General features: G+C 41.1%; 1 protein-coding gene across 1 annotated transcript in view; it reads right to left on the bottom strand.

The window, feature by feature from the left end:
• The window catches only part of ANKRD30A (ankyrin repeat domain 30A), a 71,582-nt gene extending 65,471 nt beyond the window's left edge, over positions 1–6,111 (bottom strand). Inside the window, exons 1-3 of the mRNA XM_080914847.1 lie at positions 5,704–6,111; positions 1,784–1,898; positions 1,452–1,625 (exon numbers count right to left, since the gene is read on the bottom strand). Of these exons, the coding sequence (XP_080770973.1) occupies positions 1,452–1,625; positions 1,784–1,898; positions 5,704–5,948 (534 nt within the window). The 5' untranslated portion in view covers positions 5,949–6,111. The remainder of the gene's footprint in view (positions 1–1,451; positions 1,626–1,783; positions 1,899–5,703) is intronic.
• Positions 6,112–14,533: the final 8,422 nt, after the last annotated feature.

The following is a 14,533-nucleotide window of genomic DNA, read 5'->3' as shown; positions in this document are numbered from 1 at the left end:
CTGAGGCAATTCACAACAAGTAAGCCACCACTGTAAAATACCCTTACAAGAGTCTGCCAAATGAATTTAAAAAAGTACTTGCTGATGACATGACTTCACAGTGAAAAGAGAAAATGGATATTTCATAATATTCAAATTTCATAAGAGGAACAAAGGAGAGCTATCATGTTCAAAACAATAGAACAGAGAACTCTTAACAGGATGATAAATAAAAGAATGAACAGTAATCTGATCACAGATAAACTAACAGAGTTATGAAGGGCATGAGGTCAGATTCTGATAGGATAACAGTGGGTGATGTCAACACCCTACTCTCATAGCTCACCCAAACTAAAATTCTAGGAAGCAACCTCAGAGTTAAACTACACCACAGACCAAATAAATGCACTCCAGCAATCTCCACACAACAGTCCATACAACAGATATGGAATACATGTCCGTCTCAACAGCCTCTCCAGGCTTCTCTGAAACATACCACATTCTAGACCCCAAATCAAGTATAACATACACAAAAGAACCAAAGTCATTTCTTGTGTTACCATAGTGAAAGAAAACTAGAAATCAAAAGCAAAGAGGCTGCACACATATCAGGAGAGTGAAGATAGTAGGCAGTAATTTTAAAGTTCCTGGAATGAAACGAATAAGAAAGCTGAGCTCAGCAGAACCTCTGGGGCACGGAGGAGGTTCATTTATAGCTTTAAGTGCTTACACTGAAAAGTCAGAGCTCTTAGAGAAAAAACCTAATGATACGCCTCGAAGTCTCGGAAAGAAAAAAGAGCCATCTAAACACAAAAGCAGTAGAAGACAAGGAACAAGGACTGAGTCCCTGGAATAGGACTTGTGGATGACTGTGAGTCACTATGCAGGTGCTGGGAACAGAACTCGAATCTTCTGTAAGTCAGCAAGTGCTCTTAACCACTGAGCTATTTCTCTAATTTTTCTAAAAGGGTAAAAAGGAAAAATGTAAATGCAGTTGGGTTGAGAGGTAGGGAGACAGATGGGTCAGCAGGTAAAGGTTCTTACTGCTGAGCCCCTCACTCCGAGTTCAACCCTAACACCCGTACAGTCAGAGGGAAGCAACTCCCTAAAGTTGTTCTCTGATCTCCACATGTCCACCGTGGGCACGTGCACCTCCTACTCCTACAAAGAAAGCAAAAAATGACTGCAAAAAAAAAAAAAAAAACAAAAAAACCAAAAAGACACTGGTCTAATCAGTGAGTTCCTGACTGATGTATGGAATATTTTTATCACAATTAAAGAATCTTTAAGGAACCGTTATATTCAATCTCATAGTCCACCCAATGGACTCAAACATTACTTAGATCCAGAGTTCTCATGGTCTGATTGTTTCTAAAAATATTCCTATAAAGATACGCAGAAGTGTGTTTTCTCAATCTAGTCATGGTGACAAGAATGACCGTCATAATGTGTCTCTGTGTCTTCGGTTATACCTTGTTTTTGGCTTCTATACTGGCACTGTGTGCGAGCAGTTTGGCTGCTATGGACGTGTTCTCACTGTGGACCGCATAGTGGAGGGCGGTGTTGCCGCTGCTGTCCGCTACATTTGGATCGGCTCCGTGGGCCAGCAGTATAGCTGCACATTCTTCTTCCTGACACTGGACGGCCTGTTGTTATCGCACCAAGAAAAAGATAATCAGTTTATAAACTCAAGATAAACACATTTTAGGTTTTACTTATTACTATATTTATATCAAATCGATGTCTTTTTGCCCCAAGTATCTAAATCAGCTGCATCCCTGTTGGAAGTGCTGGTTGCTGGTACCTTAATGAGAGCTGTGCTGTTCTCGCTGTCACGAGCATCTATCTCACATTTTCTCTCTACTAAGAGAGTCACCACTTCTGGGTGGCCGTAAGCGCAGGCAAGATGTAGAGCAGTCCTGTGAAAACGAGAGCATGTCTTAGTAAATTAAGTATCATGGAAAAATACATGTCATGCAATGTAGACCAGTATGTAAGGTCTTCTTTCAAAACAAGTGGTTTTCTTCGGACAATAGTACATTCTTGAAAATACAACCGTGTGCGTATGTGTGTGTGTGTGTGTGTGTGTGTGTGTGTGTGTGTGTTATAGCAGATAAAGCCCTGAGACCTGTGCTAAGCAAACAATTACTGAGCTACATTCCTAGCCCAGAGCAGCCAATCACCAAAGAAACACATGTAGCCTTTGGATGTAGCTTGACTTAGATGTCAACACTGCTTTAAGGTCTGCTGCTTACAACCCATCACTTAGCCTTTCTCTGGACAAAAGCATTGGCTACAAAGGCCTGACAGCCTGAATGCACACCCTACATCCCATGTTAAAAGGAGACCTGACTCCTGAGAGTTATCTGACTTCCACAAGTACAGCATGGCATATACACACTTTCATATACACACTTTCACACACACACACACACACACACACACACACACACACAATCTGCCTGTCTGTCCATCTGCCCATCCATCCGTTCATCTGTCTATGTGTCAATCATCTCTCTTTAACACTATTTAAAAAGAAAGAAAATAGTAACAGCCCTGGTCTCGGGGCACACCCACAGTTCTTGTATATGTGTGTGTGGAGGGAGGGGCAGGTATGAAAGTGAACAGATGCACAGATGAGAATTGGGGATGGAAAGGACTAACAATATACCAGCAAACCCCTATGCTGGAAATACAAAAGAATAAACCCTATTTGAACCAATGGAGTGGGTAAGGGGATCACAAAAATCAGCAAATCCCCAGAACACTGTCTAAGGGAAACACATCTCACTGATAAAGCCACACAAACTAAAAGATGGTAGCAGATATACTCCCACAGCCAACCCGATACAAATCAACATAAAAATCAATAACACTTGGTTGCCCAGAAGATAGAAGGTAAGTTTCTATTTCTGAAGACACCATTTACTTCAGATACTAGGCCCAAAGAACCCTGAACTGGAAATGACCTGAATACTTCTCCCAGAAGCACCATGCAAACAAGCTTCCAAAGGAGGGAAGCAACCAGCAGTCCTACTCAGCTGTGATGCCTGTGAACTACATCCAAGCATGGAACTATAACTCTAAGGGGGCAGTAGTGGCACACATACCTTGATGGTGACCAATAGCCCTCTAATTGAACTTAAGGCCCATACAACAAGGGGGAAACCATGCTTGGTATTGAACACCTAGCCAACTACTTCAGGCTAGTGAAGTATCTCGGATGAGACCCTACAACCAGCATTTTATTAAACCAGCACAACCCCTAACTACATTCTAAATATTTGTCCTACACCAATAGAGAAGTGTAGTCCTTACCCTCACCAAGGAGACTTCTCTATGCAACAGACAAAAACTACTGCATAAAACCACAACCAATCAAAATGCAGAGTGTGGAGCTCAGTCCCTGTGTACACAGCTATAAAAAACTCCTGCACCTAAGGCTCAGGATCTATGCATAAGAGGAGTAAAAAAAAAAAAAAAAAAAAAAGAAAAAAGAAAAAAAAAAAAAAAGGAGCCAAAGAGCAGGGAGCTTGTTATACGAGTGTGTCTCCTAGAAATGTCAGAAGCCACAGCCATAGGCTCACCAACATGACTCCCAAATGTGAACTGAACAAGGACAATAGCTGTGTGTGTGTGTGTGTGTGTATGTGTGTGTGTGTCTGTGTGTGTGTGTGTGTGTGTGTGTTCCTCAATACACCATTGGTTAGCCAATACCAAATGGTCAGCCCTGAAAAACATACATATGAATAACATTATACAGAGTGAAAAGGTTAATACTTAAGAATACTTATGTGTATACATATACAAAGATACATGTAATAACAATTCATTTTTTTTTAAAAAGGCCATGATTTGAAATAGAGCAAGGGGATATAAGGGAACATTTAGAGGGAGAGAAGGAAAAGGAAAATAACATGATTATATTATAATCTAAAAAGAAATCAGCAACTTTTCTTTATTCCTTATTTTACCACACTTTGTTATATTATGGCTAAGACAGACCATACTGTTTGTGCATATGTATAACCCAGCTGACTTCTCCGTATTTGATATACCTTCTATCCATGATAATCCATATCACCCCCTTCAGTGATCACAAATTCATCGTATGGATGCGCTGCAACGTACAGAATACATTCTCTGGCTTCTTAATACACTGCTATTTTAAGAAGTGCCAAGAAAAAGAGTTGCCTCATTATTTCCTAACCCATTTTAGAGACAGAGACAGAATGCGGTACACCGTTTACTACTGGTGTGTCTACTGGAAAGCCCTAAGCACCACAAGCTTTGGCAGGAACACTGACTGTTCTCATCCTCCCACGATGGTCCCTGAAAACTGACATTTCACTTCTCCCTTAACTTACTTTCCTGCTCTTACCACTAACACAAAATAATTTTCCAATATCCATAGATTACTTGTGGCTTTTATGAAATCAAGAGTTCCTGGACTAGGAATCCAGCTCAGTCCTAGAGACCTTGCCTAGTGTATGTGAGGCTGTGTGTTTGATCCCCAGCAACAACATAGAAACGGCCAGATAGAAAAATAAAGTGTTCAGAGTTTGTTTTTTCCTCATTAACTTAAAATAATTTTCTGTAAAATGAAGATGTTTCTCATGTGATATTCATCCACACACATATATATATAAAATATTCTGTAAGTACAGTCACTTTACCCTCAGATTTTGTATAGTCTGAATATATACTTCATTTTAAAAAGCTCAGTGTTAGAATGTATCCACAAACCTGCACTCAATCACTAATACACAGACATGCGTGCATACACACACACACACACACACACACACACACACACACACACAGAGAGAGCAATTCTGCAGTCTTAGTCTTTTTGTTTTGTTACTTTAATCACTGCTTTCTTTTAATGTTTAAATTATATTCTATTAGGAATTTAGTCTCAAGGAAATGTAGCTAGTTTCTTCCAAACATGTTAACAGCCATTTCATTCCTGAGTGTTGTTCCCTACTAATTGGGGTGTTACCAGAATCAATTTCTATATTCTTACATATACTTGACTTTGTACTTCTGGGTTTTCTACTCTGCTCTGCTCCTTGCTGTGTCTCCTTGGCGGCTAATAAGTGACTGATCTGGGAAAACTAACAGTTTTGATTTTTTTTTTTTTAGAAAGTTTTTTCTAGTGTCATCACAAAATCAAAAGCAAGCACAAGAAACTCAAAATTGTTAAAACGCTGACAGTCGTATTTGGTTTACATTAAACTGATCATGATACTTAGAGTTCATGTTCTGGGAATTATCAATCTTCGATTAGAGAACACATTACTATTTTCCCACTTTAAAATGAAGTAAAAATCCACATGCACACAGGTGTACGGTGATATAAGACGGATACTGCATATTAGTGGAATAATTTTTAACCTTGAACAGAAACATTTCTCCTAATATGTATTTCTACAATAGGAAACATTTTTATATGTATGCAGAAAATTAAATTGTTAGTTAGCTCGTTTTACATAGCCAGTGAAGGGAACTATGAATGGATCAGAAACCAGCTGTCTTTGCTGTCCATACAGGGAGGAGCACAGACCCCACCAAGATTTAGGCATTCAGAGCAAGGTGGGAAGAGCCAAGCTTCCTTAGTGAAAGCCAGACTCTTGGCTCCGTCTTCCAGCCCCAAAGACAGACAAGGTGCACGCTCCCCCACCAGCCTCGTCCCGCCTCCCTAGCTCACGGGCCATTCATTACCTGTCTTTCTTGTCTCTATCGTTCACTCCACTTTTCCCAAGGATAAGGATATGTTGTACTTTAGCAACATCACCCACACTTGCAGCCTTGTGAATCTTGCCCATATCCTTGTCGTGAATGTGGTACCTGGGCACGTGGGAGCCACTAGCACTCTCACGTCCAAAGCCCACGCAGTTGCTCCGCGGGCGGGCAGAGGGGCCTAAGGGCAATGGGCCCTTATTCCTGAAGCCAAAAATCTTCTTCATGGCCGAGGGTACGCCCCTCACGGGCACTTTCTCCCCAGCGTGGAGTCGGCTGCTTCCACAACGCAGCCCTAGCACTTACTGAAAAGCCAGCCTAGACTCGCAGGATCCCAACGGGAAAGACACAGCATGGCCCCGCAGGTTTTTAAAGCACAATAATCGCCAAGCAAACCTGCAAACTAACAACCCGCGCCTTCTAGCCCCCGCGCGCATGCTCACACAGGCCCCGCAGCGACCAGTGCCCAACACGCATGCGTACGATCAGGCTCCGCCTTCTCTGCTGTTCTAGAGGTCAGGACGTTGCAACCCCGCTGCGGGTTCTCTAGCCCCAAACTTTAGGTAGAGGTGGACAGTGTCTTCCCAGCGGCCCGAGCTAACCTTGATTTGGAGTTGATCGCCGCAAGGTTTCAACAGGAATGGAGTTTGGGGGGCGCTCACCTACGCGGATCCCAGACCCAGCACTCCAGGACTGAGGGTTTCAAGGGCGCCTGGCAGATGGGCTCAGAACCTTCCAGAGCAGCTGGCGCCCCGCTTCCCCGCTAAGCTTTGGCCTTGCATTTTGTTGCCAGTTCTAAAGTCATGGGGAGCAAACCCACTGGACTCTAGGCAGGCGATAATCAAAAAGTAGAGTAAACTACAAACTGCATGGTTGGAATTGTGGCATGGAAGACTAAGGGAAGAGATTTTATCAAGCTAATCCGTTAAGTAGTTTGGGAATTAGTGCAACAATAAATGGTTGTGTTTCATAGCACAGAGTGTCAAGAGTGTGAGTTAGTGTTTTTATATTTTAAAGGCTCTGTACTCTGATTAGCTTTTAATTTTCCTTAAACTCCCCTAATTTCGCACCTGTTTTTGTTCATAGGGGTTTCTGATAAAGAACAGCTAAAAACACAGACATAGAGAAACAAATTATGCATTTTAACTATTTGTCTGAACCTCCCAGATGTGGATTAAATAAATAAAGGGAAAAAAAAGTGTGAGTAAGGCAAGTTGATGGAAGTTAAAAATAAGTTCTCTGCATTTGGGGCCTGAATGAAACGATGTGACCTTAAATGTTTTGTTTTGGACTTGGAAAAAGTAATAGTAAAGAGTTTTCCAGTGAAAATATTCACCTTGACGTTTTAAATTGTTAATACATTTTTTTTCCATCTAAAAAGCACAACTCACCTCAAAGGGAGTAAGTACCATTTATTCTGAAGCCTAATATGATCTCTAGTGGCCCCAAGAGCACAGATTCAGGCTATGCTAAATTCTGTTCCATGTTCTAATTTTAATAGAAAGCACAACAAATAACACACCTTTCAAATACATTGGTGGGTACATCAGGTAAGCGGTGGGAGTTGGGGGGTTGTTAATACTCCTCAGATGGCATTTGATGAATTTCTTAGCTCTTTTGGCTGATGGAACCGAGGAGTCCGAGTGAACATTCCAGAGATTTTACCTAATAGTCACAAAGAAGCTAGGTCACACGCAGAGGAGAACAAGATGGCTCAACATAGTTTGGTTCTGGACTTGCATTTTTCAATACTGGCTATGGCTATAGTTCGGATCAGCCAGTCCCTTTGGTACAGCTTTTTTTCCAGGAATCCTAGTACTGCACAATTCGGATCTGTTTTACATGCTGGCCTCTTTGTAATGATTTGATTGTTTTTTTTTATTTGATTATTTTATGATTTGACTATATTTTTGTAATAAAAATTGAAATAAATTCTATGATTACATTTCTCTCTCTCTCTCTCTCTCTGTGTGTGTGTGTGTGTGTGTGTGTGTGTTCGTAACAGAATCTCATTCTAACCTGAGTTAGCCTCGAACTTTTTGATTCCCCTGCCTCTGTCTTGGAAAGCTGGTGTTTGGGTGTAGACTACTGTACCTGCTTTCTGTCACACTTCTCTGGGTCTTTTACTCTCACCTAGTTATTCTCTGCCTTTTGACCAGTGGTGGGTGGCTTTGATAACCTCCATCTGTTGCAAAAAGAAGCTTTGAGAGGGGGCGAGAGTTATGCTCATCTATGGGTGTTTAGAATGCAAGTACAGGGGCTGGAGATACGGCTCAGCCCATAGAGCACTGACCGCTCCAGCACCCATACGATGATGAGCATCAGTCGCTAACACAAGTTCCGGGGGATCTGATGCCCTCTTCTACCTTTCATGGGCTCTGCATGTGTGTGGTACATAAACATACATGCAAACTGGACACTCATACACATAAAATAGAAGCTTCGAATGTAAAATTAGTAGACCATAGGGTGCTCAACCCCAACTGATACATCTACAACAAAACCTACACAAATCTAAGCCCCAGGAACTCCATAGAAGTTTATGGGTTAGAATGGTTGTTAGAACAAGAGACCTGCAAACACCTGCTAGTGTCTTCTGGATATGAGAGGAAAATGCACCCATAAAACCTCATCATAGGAGTCTAGACAAGAACTGCATAATGAAATCACCAATTGATATTCCAGTGTAGGTAGGTAAAATTCCACAAGACCCCTCCCCTAGATGAACAGCTACAGCTAGTCAAGGGTTGCTGAGGTGGAGAATCACTCTTTCAGGAACAAACCATGATAACTTACCTGATTTCAAGTGGTCAGGCCTAAATACAAGCAACTCCAAGGGAACTCAGCAGGATATAAATATATATCCGTGTGTGTGTGTGTGTAAAACAGTAAAGTAGACAAGATCATGAATTTGAAAGGGAGTAAGGGAGACATGGGAGGGATTGTAGGGAGAGGGGACTAGGTAGAAATGATGTAATACAGTACCATATGAAATTCCCAAAAGCTGACTCCAGACAACCCAATAACCCTATTAAAAATGGAGGACAGAGCTAAACAAAGAATTCTCAGCTGAGGGGTCTCAAATGACCTAGAAGCACCTAAAGAAGCATTCAACATTTTTAGTCATCTGGAAAATGCAAACAAAGCAACCCTGAGATTCTACGTTACACCAGTCAGAATGGCTAAGCTCAAAAACTCAGGTGACAGCAGATGTTTGTGAGAATGTGGAGAAAGAGGAACACTCCTTCATTGCTGGTGGGATTGCAAGCTCGTACAACCAACTACTCTGGAAATCAGTTAGGTGGTTCCTCAGAAAATTGCACAAAGGTACAGCTGAGGACCCAGTTATACCACTCCTGGGCATATACTAAAAAGATGTTCCAACATATGCCAAGGACACATGCTTCACCATGTTCATAGCAGCCTTATTCATAGCAGCCAGAAGCTGGAAAGAACCCAGATGTCCTTCAACAGAGAAATGGATACAGAAAATGTGGTACATTTATACAATGGAGTACTACTCGGCTATTAAAAACAATACTTCATAAAATTCACAGGCAAATGGATTGAACTAGAAAGTATTTTCCTGAGTGAGGTAACCCACTTATAAAAGAACACACATGATATGTACTCACTGATAAGTGAATATTAGGCAAAAAGCTCAGAATACCCACGATATAATTCACAGACCATATGAAGGTCAAGATGAAGGAAGACCAACATATGGATGCTTCAGTCCTACTTAGAAGGGAGAACAAAATAACCACAGGAGGTAGAGGTTAAGAAGGACTTGGGAGGAAGAGAGGAAGGGAAGGGGAAAAGGAGGACAGGATTAGTTATGGAAGGAGAGGAAGAAGTACAGAAGTCAGGAGATTAAAAAGACACCCCCTCCCAGAGCTCCCAGAGACTAAACCATCAACCAAAGAGTACACATGGAGGGACCCATGACTCAGTGGAAGGGGAGGACCTTTGTCCTGTGAAGGCTCAATGACCCAGTGTGGGGAAATGCTAGGACAGTGAGGTGGGAGTGGGTAGGTGGTTGGGGGAACACCCTCATAGAAGCAGGGGGAGAGGAATGGGATAAAGGGTTTTCAGAGGGTAAACTGAAAAAGGGGATAACGTTTGAAATGTAAATAAATAAAATATCCAATAAAACTGCATTTTAGGGGCTCAGTGATTAAAAGCGCTAACTCTTCTTCCAGAGGTCCTGAGTTCAATTCCCAGCAACCATCTGGTGGCTCACAGCCATCTGTAATGGGATATGATGCCTTCTTCTGGTGTGTCTGAAGACAGCTACAGTGTACTCATATACATGAAATAATAGATAAATCTGTTTTAATGCATTTTAAAAATGTGTAATAAAGTACGGTCATAACTTTTTTCTGTTATTAGATAGGGTAGGTCTCCTACCCCAGCTATATAACTGAGAAGGACTTTGAACTTGTGATCTTCCTCCCTTTCCCTCCCCAGTGCTAGGATTATAGGCAGGCACTACCAAACACAGTTTATGCTGTGCTGGGAATGGAACCCAGGGCAAGTACTCTAAAGCTCAGTGGGATCCGCAGTCCCGGAGCACAAGTTTTTCAAGCCATCAGATCTCATTATCCAGAAGCAGTATTTTTCTCTTTGTTGAGACCTTGGTTTGTGTGTTTATACTTATATTTCTTCTAGATAGTGTAGTTTTTACGATTGTTTATGGAGTTATTTATTTTTATTAAACTTAATTATTTTGTGGACTCAGATAACGAGGCTTAGCAACAAGAGCCTTTACCTGTTGGACCATCTCCTCAGCCCTTGATTGCCTTTTTTTTTTTTTCTTTTTTTTGGTGAATTTTCCTAGTAAAGCTATTAATTTTGCCAATTTTATCTTGTATCTATATCCTATTGTAAGGTAAGAATTTTGGTGATAATTTTTATGCTAGTCTTGAGTTTTCTAAGTAAATAGTTGTATCATTAAGAATAGTAATACAAAAATCTTCACCTATATACTATTTACTTGATGTCCTTTCTTAATACATTTAAATACTATTTAAACAAATTAAAATACTTATTTATGTTATTTAACTTAGTATACTTATTACAATAGTTGTCAAGCTTTTCTTTCCAGATTTTAAACGTCATTTATTTGTTTGACATTTAAGAGTGATGTCTCGTCATTTATTTGTTTGACATTTAAGAGTGATGTCTATTTTTAGACATTGCATTTGTTATATTTGTGATAGGGTTTCTCTTGCTCTGATGAACCCCTATGACCAAATGTAACTTGGGAGAAAAGGATTTATTTTTGCTTACAGTTTGAAGTCCATTATGTAAGGAAGCCATAGTGGAAACCCAAAGCAGTAACCTTGAAGGGGAGGACCTCAAGCAGAGGTCATGGAGGGGTGCTGCTCACTGGCTTGGTCCTCATGGCTTGCTCAGCCTGCTTTCTTCAATGACCTAGGAGCGTCAGCCCAGGGATGGTTCCACTTGCATTGGGTTGGGCTCTCCCACATCAACCAACAAGCAAGAAAATCTTCACCCATATACACCCACAGTCCAGTCTGATTTCTTAATTGAGATTTCCTTTACTTATCTACTTCTAGGTTGGTGTCTCATTGGCAAAATCTGTGACATTCAATTCCTTGTGAACTTTGTCATGAATACATCACTTGAAGCGAATCCCTTTCATTTATTAGCAGTATACTGGCAACACTTAAATGGCCAAGATATCTATAAAAACCTAAAGCCTCTTAACTAATGGGCTCCTGTAAAAACAAAGGTACAGAGATATATAGGTCAATCAATGGAATAGAATTGAAGACCCAGAAACAAACCAACACACCTATGGACACTTGATCTTTAGCAAGGAAGCCAAAAACAAACAGTGGAATACAGAAACTTCTCCAATAAATAGTGCTGGACTAACTGGCTGTCTGTATTGTAGAAGAATGAAAATAGATCCACATTTATTTATTTACACAAAGCTCGAGTCTATGTGGATCAAGGACCTTACCGTAACACTAAATACACTGAATTTGATAGAAGAGAAAGTGGGATGATCCTGAAACTCATGGGCACAGGGGAAATTTCCTGAACAGACACCAACAGTCCAGGCTCTAAGATCAACAATTGATAAATGGAACCTCATGAAACTGAAAAGTCAAAAGACACTGTCAATATGACAAAAAAGCAACCTGCAGGTTGGGAAAAGATCTTTACCAAGCCTACATCTGACAGAGGGCTAATACCCAAAATATTCTAAGACCTCAAGAAGTTAACCTTCAAAACACCAAATAACCCAATTTAAAAACTGAACTAAACAGAGAATTCACAAGAGAAGAATCTCAAATGGCCAGGAAGCACTCAAAGAAATGTGCAAAGTACTTAGTCATCAGACCTTGAGATTCTACCTTACACCAATCAGAATGGCTAAGATCAAACACTCAACTAACAGCACATGTTCGTGAGCATGTGGAGAAAGAGAAACAATCTACCATTGCTGGTGAGATTGCAAACTGGTACAACCATTCTGGAAATCAATATGGTACTTCCTTGGAAAATTGGAAATAGATCTACCTGAAGACCCAGCTGTACCACTCTTGAGCATATACTCAAAAGATGCCCCACCATACCACAGGACATGTGCTCCACTGTGTTCATAGCAGCCTTATTTGTAATAACCAGAAGCTGAAAACAACCCATATGTCCCTCGACGGAAGAATGGATACAGAAAATGTTGTTCATTTACACAATTGAATACTATTCAGCTATTAAAAATGAGGACATCATGAATTTTACAGGCAATAAACAACTAGAAAACATCATTCTGAGTGAGGTAACTCACACCCAAAAGAATATGTGTGGTATGTGCTCACTGATGAGTAGATATTAGCCAAAAAGAACAAAAAACCTAGGATAAAACCCACAGGCAGTAAGAAGTGTAACAAACAGAAAGGCTTAGGTGAGGGCGCTTCAATCCCATTTAGAAGGGGGAGGAAAATAATCATGGGAGGCAGAGGGAGGGAGGGGTCTTGGTGGGAGAGGTGAGGGTTGGGAGAGGGGAAAGGGAACAGGGTCAGGTATGGGGGTAGGGGAACAAGAGAGAAGCCTAGAGGGCCAGAAGCATGAATAGAAATATGCAGCCTTGGGGAGAGGGAGGTAGGGGGACTACTAGAGACCCAGGAGGTGAGAGACTCTCAGAACTCAATGGGAGTGACCTTAGCCAAGATACCCAACAATGGGGAGAGGGAATTCGAAGAATCCACCCACAGTAGTTAAACAGGGTCTCAAGTGGAGAGACGGAGTTACTAATCCACTGTAAAAATTTCTGACCCAGAATTGTTCCTGTCTGAAAGAACTGCAGGGACCAAAATGGAGAGGAGACTGAAAGGCTGCCCAGTGACAGGCCCAACTTGTCATGGACGTTCACCAATGCCTGACATTATTACTGATGCTAAGGTGTGCTTACAGACACATTGCTGTCCTCTGAAAAGCACTACCAGAAGTTGACTGAGACAGATGTAGATACCCATACCCAACCACTGGACTAAAGTCAGGACACCTTTGGTTGAATTAGGGGAAGGATTGAAGAAGCTGAAGGGGAGGGTGACCCCATAGGAAGACTAGCAGTCTCAATACAAACCCAGGAAGCTCCCAGAGACTAAGCCACCAACTAGGCATTATACACAAGTTGGTCCATTCCCCATCCCCTGGCCCAGGCCCATAAATAGCAGAGGCCTGCTTGGTCTGGCCTCGGTTGAATAAGATGCACTTAATCCTGGAGAGACTTGAGGCTCAGGGAAGGGGGAAGCCTGGTGCAGGGGAGAGCACCCTCTCAGAGGCAAGGGGGAAAAGGAATGGGATGAGAAACTGTGGGAGGGGGTGCCAGGAACAGGGGCAATGACTGGAATGCAAATAAATAAAATTTAAAAAAATGAAACAAAAAACAAACAAGTAAAACCCCCAGTTACAAACTTATCTTGAGAGGGAACAAGGATACAGTTACAATAAAATTGTCACAGCAAGGAAAGCAAATGAGTGTCAGCTATGAAGGGTTTTCTTTCTGTGTCTGTGGCTATCTTTTAAATACAATTTCTTCAAATTCGACACGAGTTATTTTCATTTGCATTAAATTTCACTAAGGTGCAGTCCTTTGTCTTAGACCTCAAATCGCCCACCACAATTGTAATTTTTGTCACTAAATCCCTTCCCGATTTGTCGTTATTTTGCTTTCTTTCTCCATGCTGATATAATTTCACTCGACACCTTTAACCTTATTAATATTCACAATAGTTTATTTCATTATTTTTTTATCAATTTTTCACTTTCTTTCTCACAAATTTTCCTATGTAATTTTTCAGTGTTAACCTTTTTTTAAAATGTTTTATGTGTATGAATGTTTTACCTGCACATATGTCTGTACATTATATTTTTGCCTGGTGCCTGTGGAGACCAAAAGGGGATGTTGGATTGCCCTTGAATTGGAGTTACAGATGATTGTGAGTTGACATGTGTATGCTAGGAATCAAACCCAGGCCTCTGGAAAAGCAACCAGTGTTCTTAACCACTGAGCCAACTCTTCACAGCCGTTAATGGTATTTTTAGCACTAGGGTGTTTTCCTAAATATTGCAATTGGTTATTTAGTCCTGTGGTGGAGTGGCATTCCTCTGCTCCTCTTCTGCTTTGACATAAATATTATTTTAAGTGGTTTCTTGTGGCTTAGAATTTAAGTTTTGGTGTTCTCTTGCATTCATAGCTGGGTATTCTGGGAGGGGAGGGGCTAAATTTACTAGGGTTTCATCTTTAGACTTACAATTTCTCAGTTAAGAACTG

The sequence above is a fragment of the Micromys minutus genome (assembly GCF_963924665.1).
Source record: "Micromys minutus genome assembly, chromosome: 3".
NCBI lineage: Eukaryota > Metazoa > Chordata > Mammalia > Rodentia > Muridae > Micromys > Micromys minutus.
This window is presented reverse-complemented; position numbering and strand designations above follow the sequence as displayed.